Source organism: Acomys russatus, chromosome 32 (assembly GCF_903995435.1).
Source record: "Acomys russatus chromosome 32, mAcoRus1.1, whole genome shotgun sequence".
Lineage (NCBI taxonomy): Eukaryota > Metazoa > Chordata > Mammalia > Rodentia > Muridae > Acomys > Acomys russatus.
Genome location: NC_067168.1, coordinates 36384975 through 36404905, shown reverse-complemented (window position 1 = coordinate 36404905; position 19931 = coordinate 36384975). Strand labels below are relative to the sequence as shown.

Genomic DNA, 19931 nt, shown 5'->3' with positions numbered 1-19931 from the left:
CAATAAGTTCCTAAATTATCAGTCTTCCAATTAATTTCACTGTTAATTAATTTTCTATTAAACCAATCACTTGATTTAAATATCTGTTCCCAATACATAAGGAGTAGGATTGTTTTATTTTATATGACAAGCCCTTGAATTAATAAAATCACCAATATGATATACTGTTCTCAGTGAGAAAAAAGGAGGACATTATCTGTATAATGTTCTAACAGTTATGGCTCTTACAGACTTAAAGAACCATATTTATCTTAAAGAGCTAAAGATGTATTTATCATTAGCTGAGAGATCATATTCCATTTTTCAGAAATACTCGTGGTTAGAAATGTTGTCATCTTTTATTTAGGTTTGCAGCATGCAGAATCTGAATAATTCAGTTACAAGAACAAGAAAAAAATGATGGTTTCTTACCTTTAGGTCTTTCCAACTGTCTAGTAGCTTGGTGGCCAAATCACTTATGTCCACTGTTTTATCTGGTGGTTCTTGGCTTCTCTCACTTTCAACATCAGACACACCCTCTTCTTCATCTTGGGATGGTGTTTCCTCAGCAATCGTTTCTTCTAGTTTTGTGCCATTGCTGTCTTTGGGCTCTGTCTCCGTGTCAGCCTCTGGTTCCGATGGGGGTAATTTACTGACTTCAATGGTGGTTTCATTCTCAACTTTAGACTCACACAGTTGTTGTGGGAGTAGCTGTTGTGACTGCAAGTCATCATCTTCTTCTACAGTGACAGTTTCTAATTGATCAAGGTCCTCTTTGCCATCCTTGCATTCTAGTTCACTAGTTACATCCGAGATTGCACTGTCCATGCTATTTTCACTTATAATTTTAAGTCTGCGAAACATGAGTTTCTTGGGGGTATCTGTATCCACTTCTGTGCTTGGCTTGGCAGAAGGATCGGGTGTATTAAGTGGTGTGTGAGCACGTGATGTATTCTCACTAGAATACCCATCTCCTTCACTTAACTGAGGAACAGCAGTCTTAGTCTGAGACCAGCGCTGAATAATTGGAAGTACTTTGCTTTCTTCCAACATATTTTTAGTAGCAATGGGCAAATGCTCCAAAGTCTTTATAATCTGATAAACATAATAAAAATTTAATCAACCATTTTGTATAGCTGACCTTTCAAACATCAGGTAAGGACTCACATACAGGAATAGTACATTTGGAGTATTGTCTTACTAAATTAAGACTTAAGTCTTCATAAATATATATGCAGTTCAAGGTTCTAGCATTTCCTTTTAAGAAGAAATTTTTAATAAGGCTAATCTACAATTAGAAAATACAGGGTATAGACATAATGACTACACACACCAGTCAGTGTGACTGATACATATTCTCTACAAGCAAAGAATTCCCAAAATTATGCAGCTTAAAAAAAAAAAATACTAGTCCTCATTTCCAGTCTCTTTTTCTATAAAATTCTCCACGTTATTGGGAACCATACAACACCATGCATTTAAATGTTAGTTTTCACACCTGAAATATTCAAATTATCTTCTAATGTAGTCTGTGTTAAATAACTACCTAGGGGGGGAAAAGACTCTTTCTTTATCCACAGACATATTCCTCAAACTGAAATGCAAATATTTCTTACAAATTACTGCCTAATATTGTTTATTTTATAGAAACTTCTTATTGCTAGATCTCTTGGAAAAATTACTACATGTCCACTCCAATACTTCATTTTTAAAAGTATTTTTATTGGCTGGGCGTGGTGACATACATCTTTAATCCCGGCAGAGGAAAGTGGACCTCTGTGAGTTTGAGGGCAGCTTGGTCTACAGTGAATTCTAGGACTGCCAGGCCTACATAGAGAAACCCTGTCTCCAAAAACCAATACTAAACAAACAAAACAAATAAAAGTGGTTATTTAATAACTAACTTTGAGGTTATAGTAGAAACTATGATTTTTTTTTTTAAACAGCTACCTATCAAGTGTCATAGTAAGTTATAAACACTTACCATGGATGTTGCAAATCTGTTAATAATGCTGCCAATTAATCTTTACTTAGCCCTTTGAAAACACTTCTTTGTGCAGCACAGTGGTGGCACACACCTTTAATCTCAGCACTCAGGAGGCAGAGGCAGGCAGATCTCTGTGAGTTTGTGGCCAGCCTGGTCTACAGGACATGCAAGCCTACACAGAGAAACCCTTTCTCAAAAAATGAAAGAAAAGAGAGAGAGAGAAAAAAAGAAAAAAGACTTTTTTGCTTTTCAAGATGTTCTAAATCTTGTCAGTAATTTTTCAGAACTCAAAAATTCAAATTTTCTGTTTTTCCCATAATTTAAAAATAACGGTCTTAGCAATAAACTCAATTATTACTATCATGATACATCACTTACAGTTCCTAGTAAATAGAACTGACTTTAGAAGATGCTATGAAGAAAAGCAAAGGCAAGCTCACTACCAGACCAAGGTATATGTAAGGTTATAGCTACAGGAATGATGTAGGTATAATAAACATTTTTATTGTTTGACAATGGTGGTGGCATAGTGCTAAACTCATAATCACCAAAATCATATCCCCTCCAACTAAGCAATCAACAGAAGTAGTCTAAGAAATGTGGGAGAATGTGAACTGACCTCTTCCTGAAGCTTCTGGTTACTTTCCCGGCCATCACCAAGCTCTGCCATCCAGATCCACAACAACGACAATCCATGACGCTCCAGAAATGACTTGAGGCAGGACTGTGAGTGTGTGTTCTTTCATAGGGGAAAAGGGCATGAAGCAGGGTGTAAGGGAGGCAATACCAGTCCAAACGTCAGAGAAAGCCCATGGCGAGAATTAGACTTTGCTTAAATCCCAGAATATTCTCATTCTCTGTTTCTGTTGATCTGCTCTGCCCTCTTCTCTTCATCAGAGTTGCTTACCTCTCCTCCCTCATAGTTATTAACACAAATTCTTGAGGAAGTGTGGGATAATATCAGCCCCATATATATGTGGCATGTGTGCGTGTATGTTGTGCACACCAGATCTCATTACAGATGGCTGTGAGCCACCATGTGGTTGCTGGGAATTGAACTCAGGACCTCTTGAATAGCAGACAGTGCTCTTAACCACTGAGCCACCTCTCCAGTATTTTTATTAAATACAATTAGACATCTAACAAATACTAAAAAGAATTTTAATACTGAAGAAATTATTTCTTTAATGTATTTTTATCGAACTCACCAATTATCCATTCATCATCCCATTCTCACTGGTACACTTCTTTCCAATCAGTCACCCTTCTCTTATGAATTTAGTTACTTGACAGAACATAACTACACAACTAAAAACAATGTCTCTCATGTTGGTTCATGCCTTTAATCCCAGCACTTGGGAGGCAGAGACGAGCAGATCCTGAATTTGAGGCCAGTGTGGTCTACAGGGTGAATTCTAAGTCATCTAGAAACCCTGTCTTTAAAGAAAAAAAATCCTTAAAAAAAAAAAAAAAAAAAAATTCTGTTCTGAACGGTAAGAAAATTTGTTTTGCTGAATCTTTTTCATTCAGACTCTTATTCAAAAAGCTTTTTCTTTGCTGATATTTGGGGCTGTTCATTTTTGTTTCTTCAGTGCTAGGGTTCGAACCTAGGGTTTCATTATGGTAGACAAGAACTCTACCACTGCACTACACCAACCCTCCTGTGAAGATGTTTTTAGACATCTTATTACCTGTTTTCTTATGGCATATTTAGTAAAGTGGAATACATGAGATGACTGCTAAAATTCTTTGCTTTGATATAACGTAAATAGTTTTAGTATACTAGTAACAGGTTGGCATTAGAGCTACAGTAAGTACCATGAATTATTACAAAAAGAAACCCTCCATCATGTGCTTTTAACTGAAGAGATAAGCAAACCAGCTCTGCTATTAATAATACTGAACTCAGCAGGGCATGGTGGTGCATGCCCTTTAGTCCCAGCACTCGGGAGGCAGAGGCAGGTGGACTGCTGTGAGTTCAAGGTCAGCGGGGTCTACAAAGTGAGTCTAGGACAGCTAAGCTACACAGAGAAACCCTGTCTCGAAAAAACCAAAAACCATGATGATGATGATAATGATGATAGTAACTTTTCAGTAATTTTTCAAGGGTATAAACTTTCAAAGTCCTAAGGAACTTGCATGTCCATTTAAAACATAATTAACTTTTCTCCATTAGCCAAATTTTATTTTAAATATCCCACCCCAAATTCAGAAATAAAAATTAATTTAGTATCAAAGTGCTTACCTGAATGAGCTTGAGACAGGTAAGTTTCTGTTCCAAAGTTTCAATTCTGACCATGAGCCGGGATAAACTAAGAACCTGGTTCTTATCAGAGAGGCCCTCACCATTCTCCATCAGCGCTTCTAGCTCTCCATCCACCTACCACAGCAAAGAAAATACCTAGTTATAAAACAAGTACAATCCACTCACTCACTCAAACAACTTGGGGGAAAAAATTCCCAGCTTCACAAGTAATTTAGAAACAGAAAAGTAGGACCACATGAACTAGCCACACTATTAGACTAGTTGTGGAGGAGGGGACAGGGAACATATGCAAGCATGCACACTCATGCATCATGCATGTACACACACAACCGCCACTGAGCCATGACTGTAATATCAACATTAAAAGTCAAGGCAGGAGAAGACTATGAACTCCTCAAAGCCAGCCTAGGTAATTTTGTCTAGAAGCAAGGAAGTAAGACCCTCCACCATGTGCTTTTAACTAAAGAGATAGGGAGGGAGGAATAAAGCAGGGAAGGTAGGAAATGATATAAAATATAAACAGGACATCTGATATTATCACATCTACTGTTGAAATATAAATTGACAGCCAGGTGAAGAAGCCTCAATCTTGGCTCAGGAGGCAGAGGCAGATGGGTATCTGTGAGTTCAAGGCTAGTCTGGTCTATATAGTGAGTTCCAGGACAGTTATAGCCACATAGTGAAACCCTGTGTCAAACAAACAAAAAAACTAGCTATAGCCAGGTATGGTGGTACACACCTTTAATCCCAGCACTCGGGAGGCAGAAGCAGGTGGATTGCTGTGAATCTGAGGTCAGCCTGGGCTACAAAGCTAGTCCATGACAGTCAGCCTATTCAGAGAAACCCTGTCTTGAACATTTTAAATACATACATAAATAAAAAGAAATATAAATTGATAAGATCAATCTGAAAAGAATTTCATTCATTCATCAACTATATGAACAAGAAATTATTTAAAGCCTGAGGATGTGGTTCAGTGGCAAAAGACCAACAAGGCTGAGTCTGACTCCCAGTACTCAGCATTGCTGGACATGGTAAATCAGCCCTATAATCCAAGATCTTGGGAAGTTGAGGCAAGAGATGTCCAAGAGTTGAGGCCTGCCCAGGCTACACAAGAATTACCAGGTCAGAAACATGATTCCGTGTGTAACGGCACCTCCATAGCTAACAAACTGAGTTATATCTCACACGGTGGAAGGAGAGAGAAAAAAATGCCTGCAAATTGTCATCAGACTTCCTAGGGCACACCCCTACACCCTGTCCCTCACCCTAAACCACCCCCCAGCCCAGGCACAGGCACACACACAAAAGGAGAGTGAGAGGAAAATCTCATAAACAAAACAAAAAAGACGGACAAGGCGGGAAGCAGGAAGAGAAAGCACGTAGTTCAAGCATACATACTTCTAGATGCTAAGATGGAACACCTTACAATGAATGTAAAGTTTAAAGACTGTCCTTTAGGGTTAGAGAGACGGCTCAGCAGTTAAGCAGTTAAAAGCTCTGGCTGATGTTCCAGAAGACATAGGTTTGGTTCCCTGGACCCACATGGTGGTTCACAACAGTATGAAACTCCTAACTTCAGGTGGTCTAACGACCTCTTCTGCCCTTCACAGGCACCAGATACACATGCAGTTCACAGACACACAAGCAAGCAAAACACTTATATACACAAAAATATTTTTTTTTAGAAAAAGCTGTCCTTAGCGCAGGGCATGGTGGCACACGCCTTTAATCCCAGCACTTGGGAGACAGAGGCAAGTGATCTGTGATTTCGAGGTCAGCCTAGTTTACAAAGTGAGTCTAGGATAGCCAGGCCTGTTACACAGAGAAACCCTGTCTTGAAAAACAAAGCAAAGCAAAGCAAAACAAAACCTGAAAAGCTGTCCTTAAGGGAGTTAAAAAGTAAACCATATAAAATGAAGATATGAAGCCAATGTGGTGGCATGTGCCTTTACCCCCAGCACTGCAGATCACTGCCAGTTCCAAGTCAGCCTGGTCTACAAAAGTGAGTATAGGACAGCAAGGACTGTTACACAGAGAACCCTGTCTCGACAGAAAACTAAAAAAAAAAGAAGATATGAAATAGAAAACCCAAAGCATGCTCAGGAAAAAAAAAAAAATATATATATATATATATATATATATATATACATGCTCAGTAAGTCACATTCATAATAGCAAAATTCAAATAAACAACCTGAATCCCACTGTGTAACACAGTTAAATAAACTAGTTAAGTTTACTCAATGAAATACATACAAGGCAGGTTTCACGGCTCAGCAGTTAAAGGTGCTTGCTGCCTAGCCTGATGACCCTGGTCAGATCCCTGGGACCTACTTGTCAATAGGCGACAGACTCCTGCAGCCTGTCCTTTAACCTTCACACTTGTCAGAACTGCTCACAGATGCACACACACTGCCCTGAACAACAAAAAGCTCAGAAAAAGTATGAGCCAAAAACTTTAAGCATAATTTAGAAGTTCCTGGTACTCTGGTATAATCTCTATTGAAATAAAATAAAAACAGCCAACCATTCCTCTTTTCCAGTATCTCATCCAAACCTGAATTTTACCTTTTTTTTTTTTTTAAAGATTTATTTATTTATTATTATGTATACAGTGTCTTGCCTGCATGTACTCCTGCAGGCCAGAAGAGGCACCAGATCTCACTGTAGATGGTTGTGAGCCACCATGTTGCTGGGAACTGAACTCAGGACCTCTGGAAGAGCAGTCAGTGCTCTTAACCTCTGAGCCATCTCTCCAGTCCTTGGATTTTCCTTTTAAAATCATCAGAAAAGCTATTTTCTTAAAACTTTTTATCATGAAATTTGAGGAAACAGGCAGCAGCTCACTTACTGAGTCCTTCTTTCGAGAGCGCTCCTTTTTCATCTTCCCTCCTGCTGCTCTGATGCTGACTCTGTTCTCTCCTCCCAAGTAACCCCGGCAGTTAGCTGACCCACAGAAGCACTTCTGAGCTTCTTTGCTGTTAGGGAACATGGGAATGAACTTAGCTATTCGAAAGTAAAGCATGTACAAGTGACAACATGTTAAGAATCATACATTCCAGCCTATAGGAAATATAAAAGTAAGACTCTTACAAACCTGCTTCTAATAGAATTGCTTATAAAACATATTAATGCCTGTTTCACCAACAGTCCCTTTCCTCAATCTGTGTGTGTGAGACAGAGAGAAGGGAGACAGAGGTGGGGGGGGGGGGGGGGACGACACACAGACATACAGACATACATAAACAATCCACTGGTTCCACAAGTTGAATAAGAGTTCTACTAATAAGTTTATTTCCAGCCTCTTTTCTACTTTCTATTTTTGAGCCATTTCAACAGGTTGGCCAGACTAGCTCTGAACCTGCAGGTCTCCTGCCTCAGTTTCCCGTGCAGCTTTACTACAGTCCTGCACCACCAGGACTGGCTCCATCATTTTTCTAATCTTTTATCACCTGTTAGATAAAATAGGCCAATTACTTAAAGAATAATTTCTCAGTTTTATAAAACTATTTATTGAAGCATGAAAATAAGTGCGTGCTCGCTCCCTCCCCCCTCTATATATATGTATGCATGTATGTATAATATATTTGTACTAGAAATAAAATTGCTAACACAGTTTAGAAAACTATTATTTATGTATAACTGGTACACCAAAATATAAGATATGTTATTATAAAAACAAAGTATATCATGACACTCAAAAAGAAATATTTGATTTAAACATAACATAGGATGAGCTCCTATAACAACAAACATACTAATAGCTTATTAAATGAAGTCATGGAGGCAAAGGAAGAGGTGGGAAAGAACTGACTGAAGTCTACAGCCCCAGGTAAACCATCTCTGCAACCAATTAGAGACAAAAAATAAGCCGTTTCATGAACAGACCAAGGATTTATAAACATGTCCAGTTTCTTTGCCCTCAGAAAGGATAACATAAACACAGGGAGGGAAAAGGCAAGAATTCTACATAGAACCTGGTGTATACTTACCTGTCTCAAAAACAAACAACAACAAATAGAAAGAAAAAAACAAGAAAGAAAAGGAGGGAGGAAGGGAGGGAGGAAGGAAGGAAAAAGAAAAGCAGGTAGTCAGAACAGGGATATTTCTTGGCATTTGTTCTGGTTTATAATGAGATAATCAGTCTCAGAACTGGAAGAATCACTAAGTTCTGAAATATGAGATATGTGAAGGAATACTTGAAACAGACAGCATCACTACCAAGAAAAGTAGCACTGGTTAAACACACTGGACAAAGTAAGAAAATTAAATCTTATCCTATAATAGCATTAAAAAATATTAAAACATCCTGGAAATTTAAATTCGTATGCCTTTTAATATAAGCATTAAAAACTATCAACTCACAAAGGTATAATCTGGAAAGGAGGGAAGCTTTCAAAGTTTTACAGCTTACTTGAAATTTCCACCCTTTAATTTTATTCTATTTATTTTTTATCCTTTCAGTTTTTTAATGTGAGGAGAACAAGCATATACCAATCTGCCCTGCTAAAATAACAGTCCCACTATAGAACTCTGGCTGTCTTGGCATTTACTCTGCAGACCCAGGCTAGCCTTGAACTCACAGAGATCCATCTGCCTCTATCTCCCAATTGATGGAATCAAAAGAGCACACTACCACACCCAACACTCTAGAATTATTTATCTTTATTGCTGTGCATTTGTGGTTTGCCTGCATGTATGTCTTTGTGAGGGTGTTGGATCCCTTAGAATTGTAGTTACAAACAGTTGTGAGCTGCCATGTCAGTGCTGGAAATTAAAACCAAGTCCTCTGGAAAAGCAAGCAGTCAGTGCTCTTAACCGCTGCGTTATTTCTCCAACCTCCGAAAGATATTTATCAGAGTACAATATGGTATAAGTCAAACAATATTAGCCAAGAGTTGATAAACAATAAACAAAAGTATTATTCTTTTCACACATATACATTCAACACTGACATTTCTATAATGAATTAGTTTTGGTTTTTTGTTTGTTTGTTTGTTTGTTTTGAGAAAAGCCAGGCTGTCCTCAACCTGATACATAGGCAAGGGTAGCCTTGAGTTCTGATTCTACTGCCTCCACCTCCTACATCAGTGATTCTCAACCTGTGGGTGAGGGCCACTTTGGGTAGAACTACTCTTTTACAGAGGTCACCTAAGACAATCTGCATATCAAATATTTTCATTATGAATCATAATAGTAGCAAAATTCGTTATGAAGTAGCAACAAAAATAATTTTATGTTTAGGGCTTACCATGACATGAACTATATTAAAGGGCCTCAGCTTTAGGAAGGTTGAGAACCACTGTCCCACGTGATTGGATTCCAGGCATTCTTTATTTAGTTCTGGGAATCGAAACCAGGGCCTCACACATGCTACTGACTGAACTACATCCCCAATCCTTTAGTAAAGTTTTATTATATTGACTTCGGAGGAATATTACATAGTAAGTATACTGTAAATCCCTTAGTGGCCAGAAATAAATATCGCATAATAGGAAAAACAAAATTATGACGGTATACTATAGATAACTGTATATGTAACTAGTAATTTATATATGTAATACAGTATACGCAACTTCTAAATAATTCACATGAGAATTTATCTCTGTATCTGAACATCTATTTTCCATGTCAGAAACAGCAAAATATAGCAAAACCATTACTTACCCATATCTTTGGAACTGATAGTCAAACGTTAACTCAGAGCCTGAAGGAACTAGTTTGGTGGTAAAAAAACCAACCCTCAGTTGTCCATTCACAGTCCACTGAAATGTTTTTAAAAGAATAGACGTTAATAACCGACTAATGTTTGTGCATGTATCTGTTTAAAGACCATTATTATCTGACTGAATACAACATATAAATCTTTTTTTCAAAGATTTATTATTTATACAGTATTCTGCCCGCATGTGTACCTGCCCACCACAAGAAGGCACCAGATCTCATTACAGGTGGTTGTGATGGCCACCATGTGGTGGCTGAGAATTGAACTCAGGACCTCTGGAAGGGCAGTCAGTCACCTCTCCAGCCCCCACATATAAATCTTTATGTGAGATTTTCTCAAAACAAATATGTTGAAGCCAGGCGTGGTGGCACACACCTTTAATCCCAATACTTGGAAGGCAGAGGCAGGTGGATCGCTGTGAATTCAAGGCCAGCCTGGTCTACAAAGCAAGTCCAGGACAGCCGAAGATACACAGAGAGACCCTGTCTTGAAAAACCAAAACCAAAAAGAAGTTGATTTTTCTTGAATAAACTAACCAATATGCAATTCTTATTTAATAGACTATCAGATTCAATATCTGTAACCTGCCTATAATAAAACAAACTGCTACTGAACTGGAGAGTGTAGCTAAATGTAAAGCACTTGTCTAGATAACACAAGGCCCTGTATTCAGTCTCTAGCACAGCAAACAGAAAAAAACAAACAAAACCCTGCTGCTTTTAATTTATATACATACATATATGTGTATATGTATATTCATATATATGGATTAGTATACATACATACATATATATATATATATATATATATATATATATACACACACACACACACACAATATGTATAAAGCTAATTTTATCTCAAAACCAAAAAACCCCCAGCAAAACAGATTCTTGGTGTCACTAAGTATCATAACCTGAGCCCAATTCCCAGCAACAAACCCAGGTCCTTCTATAATAATCAAACCTGATAGCCCAGCAGTGGTGGCCCACGCCTTTAATCCTAGCCCTCTGAAACAGAGACAGGCACATTTCTGTGAGTTGCAGGTCAGCCTGGTCTACAAAGCCAACTAGAAGAAAAAAACAAAAACAAAAACAAACTGAATGTGCTCTTAAACTGCTGAGCCATATCTCCAATCTACCTTTCACTTTGTTTTGAAGCAGGATCTCATTTCTAACACTCAGCAACATACTAACTAGCCCACAAGTTTTCAGATCACTCCCCTGTCTCCACTTCCCACCTTGCTATAGAAACACTAGTGAGGGCTGGAGAGACAGCTCAGAAGTTAAGAGCACTGTCTGTTCTACCAAAGGTCCCAAGTTCAATTCCCAGCAAGGTGGCTCACAACCATCTATAATGAGATCTGGTGCCCTCTTCTGGCATGCAGATTTTAAAAGACAGAACCACTAGGATTTCAGATGCCTGCTACACATGCAACTTTGTTTTTGTTTTGCTTTTGAGACAAGGATTTTTTTTTGTATAGCCTTGGCTGTCCTGTACTCACTTTGTAGACTAGGCTGGCCTTAAACTCACAGCTACATGCCACCATTGACTTTTTAAATTGTCGAGTCCAGGTATCCAAAGTTAGGTCATCAGGCTTCTACAGCAAGCAGTTTTCTCTATTAAGCTTTCTTCCTCCTCTCAACCATAGCTTACTCGTAATTTCTTTTTATGTTTTAAGGATTGACTTTTTTTTTCTGTGTATGTGTTTTGCCTACATGTAATATATACACCACATGCATGCCAAGTGCCCATGGAGGTCAGACAGACAAAGGCATCAGATCACCTGGAGATAGTTACATTGTGAACCACCATGTGGTACTGGGAATTGACCCTGGGACCTCTGGAAGAACAAAAGCTGCTTAGTTATCTATCGCTCCAAGTCTTTAACCTAATCCCTCTCTATTTTGACTACTTATGTCATAAAAATATTGCAGAACAGTCAAATTTGCACCTGGAGTCTTGGTAAATCTGAATATATGAGGCCAGAGAGATGGCTCAGTGCTCTACGACATCCAATGTTTCTCTTCTGGCATATATTCAGATATTCACACTGCACATAAATGAATATAAATCTCCTTAAAATAAGAGTCAAGCCTGGTGATACGTGCCTTTAATCCCAGCACTCAGGAGGTAGAGGCAGGCAAGTTTGAGGCTAATTGGTCTACAGGGCAAGTACCAGATGAGCCAAGATTGTATATAATGAGACGCTGTCTCAAAAGAAAGGGAGTTAGGGGAGAACGGGAAAGGAAGAAGAAGAAAGAAAAAGGCAAGTGAGAGAGGAGGAAAGGCTGGAAGGATGGCTTGCTGGTCAAGAGCACTGGCTCACAACTATCTGTAACTCCAGGCTCAGGTAAATCCTGCACCTTCTTCTGGATTCTGCAAGCACTGCACACACCTCGTACACAGAGATGCAAACAAAACACTTACTTAGACACAGACATAATAGTTTTGTTTGGTTTGTTTTGTCAAGACAGTTTCTCTTTGTAGCCCTGACTGTCCAAGAACTCACTCTGGAGACCAAGCTGGTCTCAAACTCAGAGATCTTCCTGCCTCTGCCTCCCAAGAGCGGGGATGAAGGTGTGTACCACCACTGCCCAGCAACAAATTTTAATATTAAAAAATTTTAATTACAAAAAAAGAATCTGAATATGACAATAATCACTGGAACTGATGAAAATTCAGATTTAAGATTTATGTGGTATGTTTTAAATAGAACTAGGAAAATTAGAGGCGAGGAAACTATCAAATGTAACAAACTTCTGGGTTGGATTTTTAGACAAGGAAAATTACAGCTATAAAAATTTTATTAAAGCCAGGCGTGGTGGCGCATGCCTTTAATCCCAGTACTTGGGAGGCAGAGGCAGGTGGATCTCTGTGAGTTGGAAGCCTGGCTGGTCTTAAAAAAAAAAAGAGTTCTAGGATAGCCAGGGCTATTACACAGAGAAAGCCTGTCTCGAAAAAACAAACAAATTTATTAAAAAGATAATAAGATGGCTCATCAGGTAAAGGCATTTGGTGGCAAGCAATCACCTGAGTTCAATCCCCTATACAGTGGAAGACTCAAACCATGGAAGTTTTCCTCTGACCTCTAAATACATATGCACATGCATGAGAGCACACACACAGGCATGCACACAACATAAATCTTACTTTACTGTAATATTAAAATGCTTTTTTTTTTTCTTTTTGGTTTTTCGAGACAGGGTTTCTGTGTAGTCCTGGCTATCCTGGACTCGTTTTGTAGACCAGGATGGCCTTGAACTCAGAGTGAGTTCCCACATGAGTGATGGGATTAAAGGCGTGCACCGCCACGCCCGTCTTATAGTACAGTTTTTTTGATTAATCAAAATTTCCTTGGATATTATCATTGAATTATGGTTATATTAAAATTATGGTTTATATTAAATAAACACTTGGGTAAATTAGGTGAGGGGTGGTATATGGACATAGCTTCTACTATTTTGGCAATCTTATATTTTTGTATTTTTATAAATATAAACTTAATCCAAAATGAAAGTAAAGTAGAAATCAAAAGTAACGGTCAAAACAGCAATCTTCAATAAATATTTCAAAATTTAAGTATATTTACATCAACTTACTTTTTGAGTTTCACAGTTTGGCTCACAGCTATGATTCATGAAACGAGAACAATTCCCTTTTTGAGTGGCATCTATTATCTGGGGAAAAGAAGAAAATTTAAGACTTTTAAAATAAGATCTTAAAATATCAATGCACTTTAAAAAAGAAAAGCATTAAGGCAATATTAATGTAAAAAAACCACATATATCCCTTTGATACTTACCCTATTCTAGAGAATAGGCGTGTGTGCCACCACGCCCGGCTCATGATTTTTAAAGTTGTCATATAAAGCACATATGCTTATATTTACATATAAACATTATCCTTTCTGTTTTATTTTGAGACAGAGTCTTTTGTAGCACAAGCTGGCCTCAAATTCCCTATGTAGATTAGGATGGTCTTGAACTCCTGCTCTTCCTACCTCCACCTCCCCGGTGCAGACATTAGAGGCACGGGTCACCACAGATGGCTGTTTAATTTTGCTCATTTCTTCTGGCCCCAATTTTTGTCACTTAAAGATCAATCAGTGTATCAACCTATCACACTCCTTCTCCAGTGCAACAGTTTTTATATATATTTCACATCAATGCTGCTCACCTCATCATTTTTCAAGGCCATGAAATAGTAGTGGATGTTCTTGTTCCGGGCATATTCTTTCACCCGAGCTTTAAATTCTTTATGATCAAGTACCTCTCCACAGTATTCCAGGACAAAGGTGTTCCTACAAAACAATAATAAATAAATAATTTTTTTAAAAAGCGCTTCCAGCCTAGGAATTATACTGAAAATTTACAAGTCCAGACAAAACTATTAGATATTATGGAATATTTATCAAGTATGATAAACAGGCCTTGTACCTGAGATTCCCCCTGCCTCAGTCACTTAAGTACCAAGGCAACAGGCATGCATCACCTACCTCTTTTCTAAAATATTAAAAAAAACCATTGAGTTGAAGAAACTTTTTTTTTCAAGACAGAGTTTCTCTATGTAGCCCTGGCTGTCCTGGTAGACCAGGCTGGCCTCAAATTCAGAGATCCACCTGCCTCTGCCTCCCAAGTGCTAGGATTAAAAAGGCGTGCGCCACCTCACAATAGATATTTTCAAGATGCATATTCTCTATCTGGATATTAAATGTGCTAAGAATGAAGCTCACTGATAAAATACATTCTTGGCATTATGCAAAGCCCTGAGTTACACCCTTCAGCAACATACACACACACACACACACACACACACACACACACACAGAGTTTAAATATGGCTAACAAATATAAAAATCAGTGACTCATAGCTGAGAAAGAGCTCTGAAGAAACTATGATATTGAAAATTGTTAGTAAAAAAGAAAGGCAGCCAGGCATGGTGGCACATGCCTTTCATGCCAGCACTCGGGAGGCAGAGGCAGGTGGATCTCTGTGAGTTGAAGGCCAGCCTGGTCTACAAAGAGAGTCTAAGACAGCCAAGGCTACACAGAAAAACCCTGTCTGAAAACGCCGCCCCCCCAAGGCAATTTAAATACAGTAGCCCTTCTGTTGCCCCTACTTTCAAAGTTCTTTAATGATGATGAAAGTCAAATCTGTTTCTGGCTTCTTGGCTGGTCTCACTCCCTAGAATATATATGAATTTGCATAAAACTGTACAAAATGGCAATGAAGAACCTTTGTTTATGCAAGAATAACCCAAGATAGAGTTAACTTTCACACTAGAAACAAAGAAGCAAGGGAAGAGGAAGAAACTATCTATATAAAGTATATAAAGCAGTAAATACCCATGCCTTCAGACCTGGATCTGGTCTAAAGACCAAATAGCAAGTTGCCTAACTCTGTTATGAGCAAGAACAACGAATGAATTTCACAACTAGCCCCAATGAGATTTCATTTAGTAATAGCAACTTAGATAACATATACTCTACAGCCAACTGGAAATCATAACTTTCAAGCCTACATTATAATATGTCAGAATGCTTTTCAGACTGACAGAATACTGCAGGCCATTTAGAAAATGTTTAAAATAAAGATTGAGGCGGGTCATGGTGGCACACGCCTTTAATCCCAGCACTCAGGAGGCAGAGGCAGGCAGATCGCTGTGAGCTCAAGGCCAACCTGGTCTACAAAGGGAGTCCACGACAGCCAAGGCTACACGGAGAAACCCTATCTCGAAAAACCAAAAATGAATAAAAATAAAAATAAAATAAAAGTTGAGAAAACTATATTCTGTAAGAATGAGAGAGAAGGGCTGGAAAGATGGCTCCGAGGTTAAACACTAACGTGCCTGACATGGTGGCGCACACCTTTAATCACAGCACTCAGGAGGCAGAGGCAGGTGATCTCTGTGAGTTCGAGGCCAGTCTAGTCTACAAATGAGTCCAGGACAGCCAGGGTTACACAGAAAAACCCTGTCTGGGAAAAAAAAACAAAAACAAAAAACAAAGGCATCTCTCCCCACCCCCCGCAAAAAAGAACAGACTGCTCTTTCAGAGGTCCTGAGTTCAATTCCCAACATCCACATGGTGGCTCACAACCATCTTTAATGTGATCTAATACCCTCTTCTGGCCTGCAGGCAGAACACTGTACACATAATAAATAAATATCTTTTTAAAAGGGGGGAGGGGGTCATCAGGCGTGGTGGCACACACCTTTAATCCCAGCACTCAGGAGGCAGAGGCAGGCAGATCGCTGTGAGTTTGAGGCCAGCCTGGTCTATAAAGTGAGTCCAGGACAACAACAAAGGCTAACACAGAGTGACCCTATCTCGGGGGTGGGGGGTGGGGGTGGGGCAATAACCGATAATTACTATGGACATCTAACACCTAAGGGATATTAAAGAAAACACTGATGAGCTCAAAATTGGCAAATTATAAATCCTGGACCAAGGAATGAAAGAATAATTAATGCTCTACATCAATTAGAGATTTGATATCTTTTTTATAGATACAAAAAAATTTGTTTATTTTATGGAACTAGCATTGTGCATTCATATATGTCTGTATAGCCTATGCATGCCTGGTGCTTGCTGACATGAGATCCCTAAAACCAGAGCTATAGATGGTATGAGCCTCCATGAGGGTGCTGGGAATTGAACGGTGGTCCTCTGCAAGAGCAAGTACTCTTTACCACTCAGCCATTTCTCTAGCCAGAGGTCTGGTGGCTTTTTTGTTGTTGCTGTTATTTGGTTTGTTTGTTTGGAGACAGGGTTCTCTGTGTAGCCCTGGCTGTCCTTAAGCCCTACTGGTATTAAAGGTGGAGAGGACTGGAGAGATGGCTCAACAGTTAAGAGCAGCGTCTGCTCTTCCAGAGGACCTGAGTTCAATTCCCAGCAACCACATGGTGCTTCATTACCATCTATAATGAGATCTGGTGCCCTCTTCTGGTGTGCAGGCATACATATAGGCAGAACCTTGTATATGTAATAGATAAATTATTTTTATTACAGTATGCTTGTGCATCTGCGCCACCACCAGTTTTGGGATTTTTGGTATTTTCTGGTTGTTTTGTTTTGGGGGTTTTGCTTTTGTTTTTTGCAAGACAGGCCTTGGCTGCCCTGACTAGTTTTATAGACCAGGCTGGCCTCAAACTCAGAGATCCACCTGCCTCTGCCTCCCAAGGGCTGAAACTAAAGGCATGTGCCACCATGTCTGGCATTAATCAGCTTTTTACTTGTCATTTTGAGATAAGGTCTCAAAAACGTGCTCTGGCTAGCTTTGAACCCAGCTATGCAACACACGTTTTATGACAGTTTAAAGCAATTAGGTGATCTTCCCAAAGTCAGAGCTCCACTCCAAATTAAAATGTGCTGTATTAAACTAAACAGTCTATTCTAATGACACTACAGCCAAGTCACCCTTTTAATTGATGCAAGTTCTTAAATACCAGAATCTAACTCACTGCTAAGTCGTCTAATAGTGAGAATTTACTGGGCAGTGGTGGCGCATGCCTGGTCTACAAAGCAAGTCTAGGACAGCCAAGCCTACACAGAAAAACCCTGTCTCGAAAAACCAAAAAGAAAAAAGAGCTTGAAGAATATAACAATAACCAGGGACTAACAATTTAGGCTTGAAGATGCAGCTGAAAGAAAGGCCTCACAGTCATTCATCATAACTTAAAGATTGTAAAAGAAATTTCCAAAGGCCAGGAATAGTGGCATATGCCTTTAATCCCAGCACTTGGGAGGCAGAAACAGGTGGATTTCTCTGAGTTTGAGGCCAGCCTGGTCTACACAGTGAGTCCAGGACAGCCAAGGCTACACACAGAGAAACCCTGTCACAAAACAAACAAACAAAACAAAACAATGAAACGTCTTTGTAATTTTCTAAAAATCAATTTAACAAACCAATTACCAAGTAATCATTCTACATAATGATCATTATTAAGCATCAATGGAATAAATCGTTTTTCTACAAAATGCCTACCCAAATTCAACAACACAAAAAATGAAGTCATACAAACAAAACTTACGATGGAAGATCCTTGGCAGCTCTTAAGCCCCAACCTTTCTTTTCTGTAAGTATAACTTCTACATCTGCATGCTGTTTTCTCTGAAACCGTCTATTCGAACAATAATCTCCATTTGGACATCGAGAAGAACTGAAATGAGAAATGAGTAAAAGATAATTCTTTAAATAAATGCCATAGAGAACTGCAGCATCTTGGTTAGAATGTGTTATAACAACAAATATCCCATCTTTTTTAAATTTTTTTAATTTATTCTTGTTACATCTCAATGGTTATCCCATCCCTTGTATCCTCCCATTCTTCCCTCCCTCCCATTCAAATATCCCATCCTTATTACATAGTTTATGTATGGCTAACCAATGACCAATATTATCACTTACATCACAAGAGCAGTCTTTAGAATTCAATGTCCATATTGCTCCCGAGAGAGTATATCTACAATATAGTCTAGCCAATTGATAATCAAGAGAAAGGCTGCCTTGTCACTTTCTAGTGTCTAGAATACAATTCCCATCTGTATATAATCTTGGAATACACTGACAATTATTGATTTGTTAATCAAAGCTATACCAACAGACCTTATTAAACTCTTATGTTATCATACACGTTTTTTAATCATACAGTTATTAATATTCTTTATATTTATTTTGTATGCACACAGAAATTAGAGTACAACTCACAGGAGTTAGTTCTCTTTTCCATTATGTGGGGTCCAGGTCATCAGTCTTGCACAGTAAGGATCATTACCCACTGAGCCAACTTGCCCACCCAGTTATTAATTTTCTAACAACATCTGACTTAAATTAATTTTATTTTTGCTTAAGTTAACTTAGTTTTAGTGCACTTCATCTTACATTCTGTTCAAACCATTACTTTGGTCTTTTGGATGCAAAGACACATGTGCACAACTAAGCACATGTAAACACACACAAACACAAAATTAAAAATAGAAATAAAAGTGAGTTTTATTTTCCTGAGAAATGTGTATTTTATTCTTGTGAGACTGTAACAGTAACAAAAATGAAAGCAAAACTTTGCTTCAAAGCCGGGCGTGGTGGCACAGGCCTTTAATGCCAGCACTCAGGAGGCAGAAACAGATGGATTGCTGTGAGTTTGAGGCCAGCCTGGTCTACAAAGAGCGTCTAGGACAGCCAAGATAACATAGAGAAATGGGGGGGGGGGGGCGGCTAGTGAACAAAACCAAAACACAACTTTGCTTCGGGGGGGAAAAAAACTTATTAACATAAAAATAAGGAACCCCTTGAGCCAGGCATAGTAATGTCTGTAATCCCAGCACTTGGGGATGTAGGGTCAGGCAGATCTCTTTGTGTTCAAGGCCAGCCTGGTCTACAGAGTGAATCCCAGGACAGCCAAGGATACACAGAGAAGCCCTATCTCAAAAAAACAAGAACAAAAAAATAAGGAACCTTGGAGTGGAGTGGTAGCTCATTCCTGTAATTGAGGAACTGTGAAGAGGCGATCTCATAAAGTTTGGAGCCAACCTGGACTACACAGTATTGATGGTCAGCCTGAGCTACAAAGCCATCATCAAAAAAGAGGGTATCTACTCACTATGTAGCCTTGGCTGTTCTGGAACTATGTAGAACAGGCTGGCCTCAAACTCAGAGGTTTGCTTGCCTCTTCCTCTGAGTGCTAAGAAAAAATGTGCACCACCATGTTTAGGCTAATAGCTTTTCCGTATTAAAATAATCAGGCTGGAAAGATGGCCCAGCTGTTCTTCCAAAGAACTTGGGTTCAAATCTCAGCACACATATGGCAGCTAAAAAGAGTTTCAAGGCATCAGACTCACTCTTTTGGCTTCCACAGGTACCATACATGCACTTTAGTGTACAGACTTACATGCAGGCAAAAACATCCATACATATAAAAAATAAGAAAAAATAATTAATCAGATTGACTAAAAAAAAAAAAAAATTTA

The 19931-nt window shown here is 38.8% G+C and overlaps 1 protein-coding gene across 1 annotated transcript in view; it reads right to left on the bottom strand.

Annotated features, from left to right (window-relative positions):
- Setd2 (SET domain containing 2, histone lysine methyltransferase) overlaps positions 1–19931 on the bottom strand; it is a 98209-nt gene that overhangs the window by 51686 nt on the left and 26592 nt on the right. The window contains exons 5-12 of the mRNA XM_051140722.1: positions 17996–18124; positions 14140–14263; positions 13563–13640; positions 9903–10000; positions 7087–7213; positions 4212–4346; positions 2586–2705; positions 412–1074 (exon numbers count right to left, since the gene is read on the bottom strand). Coding sequence (XP_050996679.1) covers positions 412–1074; positions 2586–2705; positions 4212–4346; positions 7087–7213; positions 9903–10000; positions 13563–13640; positions 14140–14263; positions 17996–18124 — 1474 coding nt within the window. The remainder of the gene's footprint in view (positions 1–411; positions 1075–2585; positions 2706–4211; positions 4347–7086; positions 7214–9902; positions 10001–13562; positions 13641–14139; positions 14264–17995; positions 18125–19931) is intronic.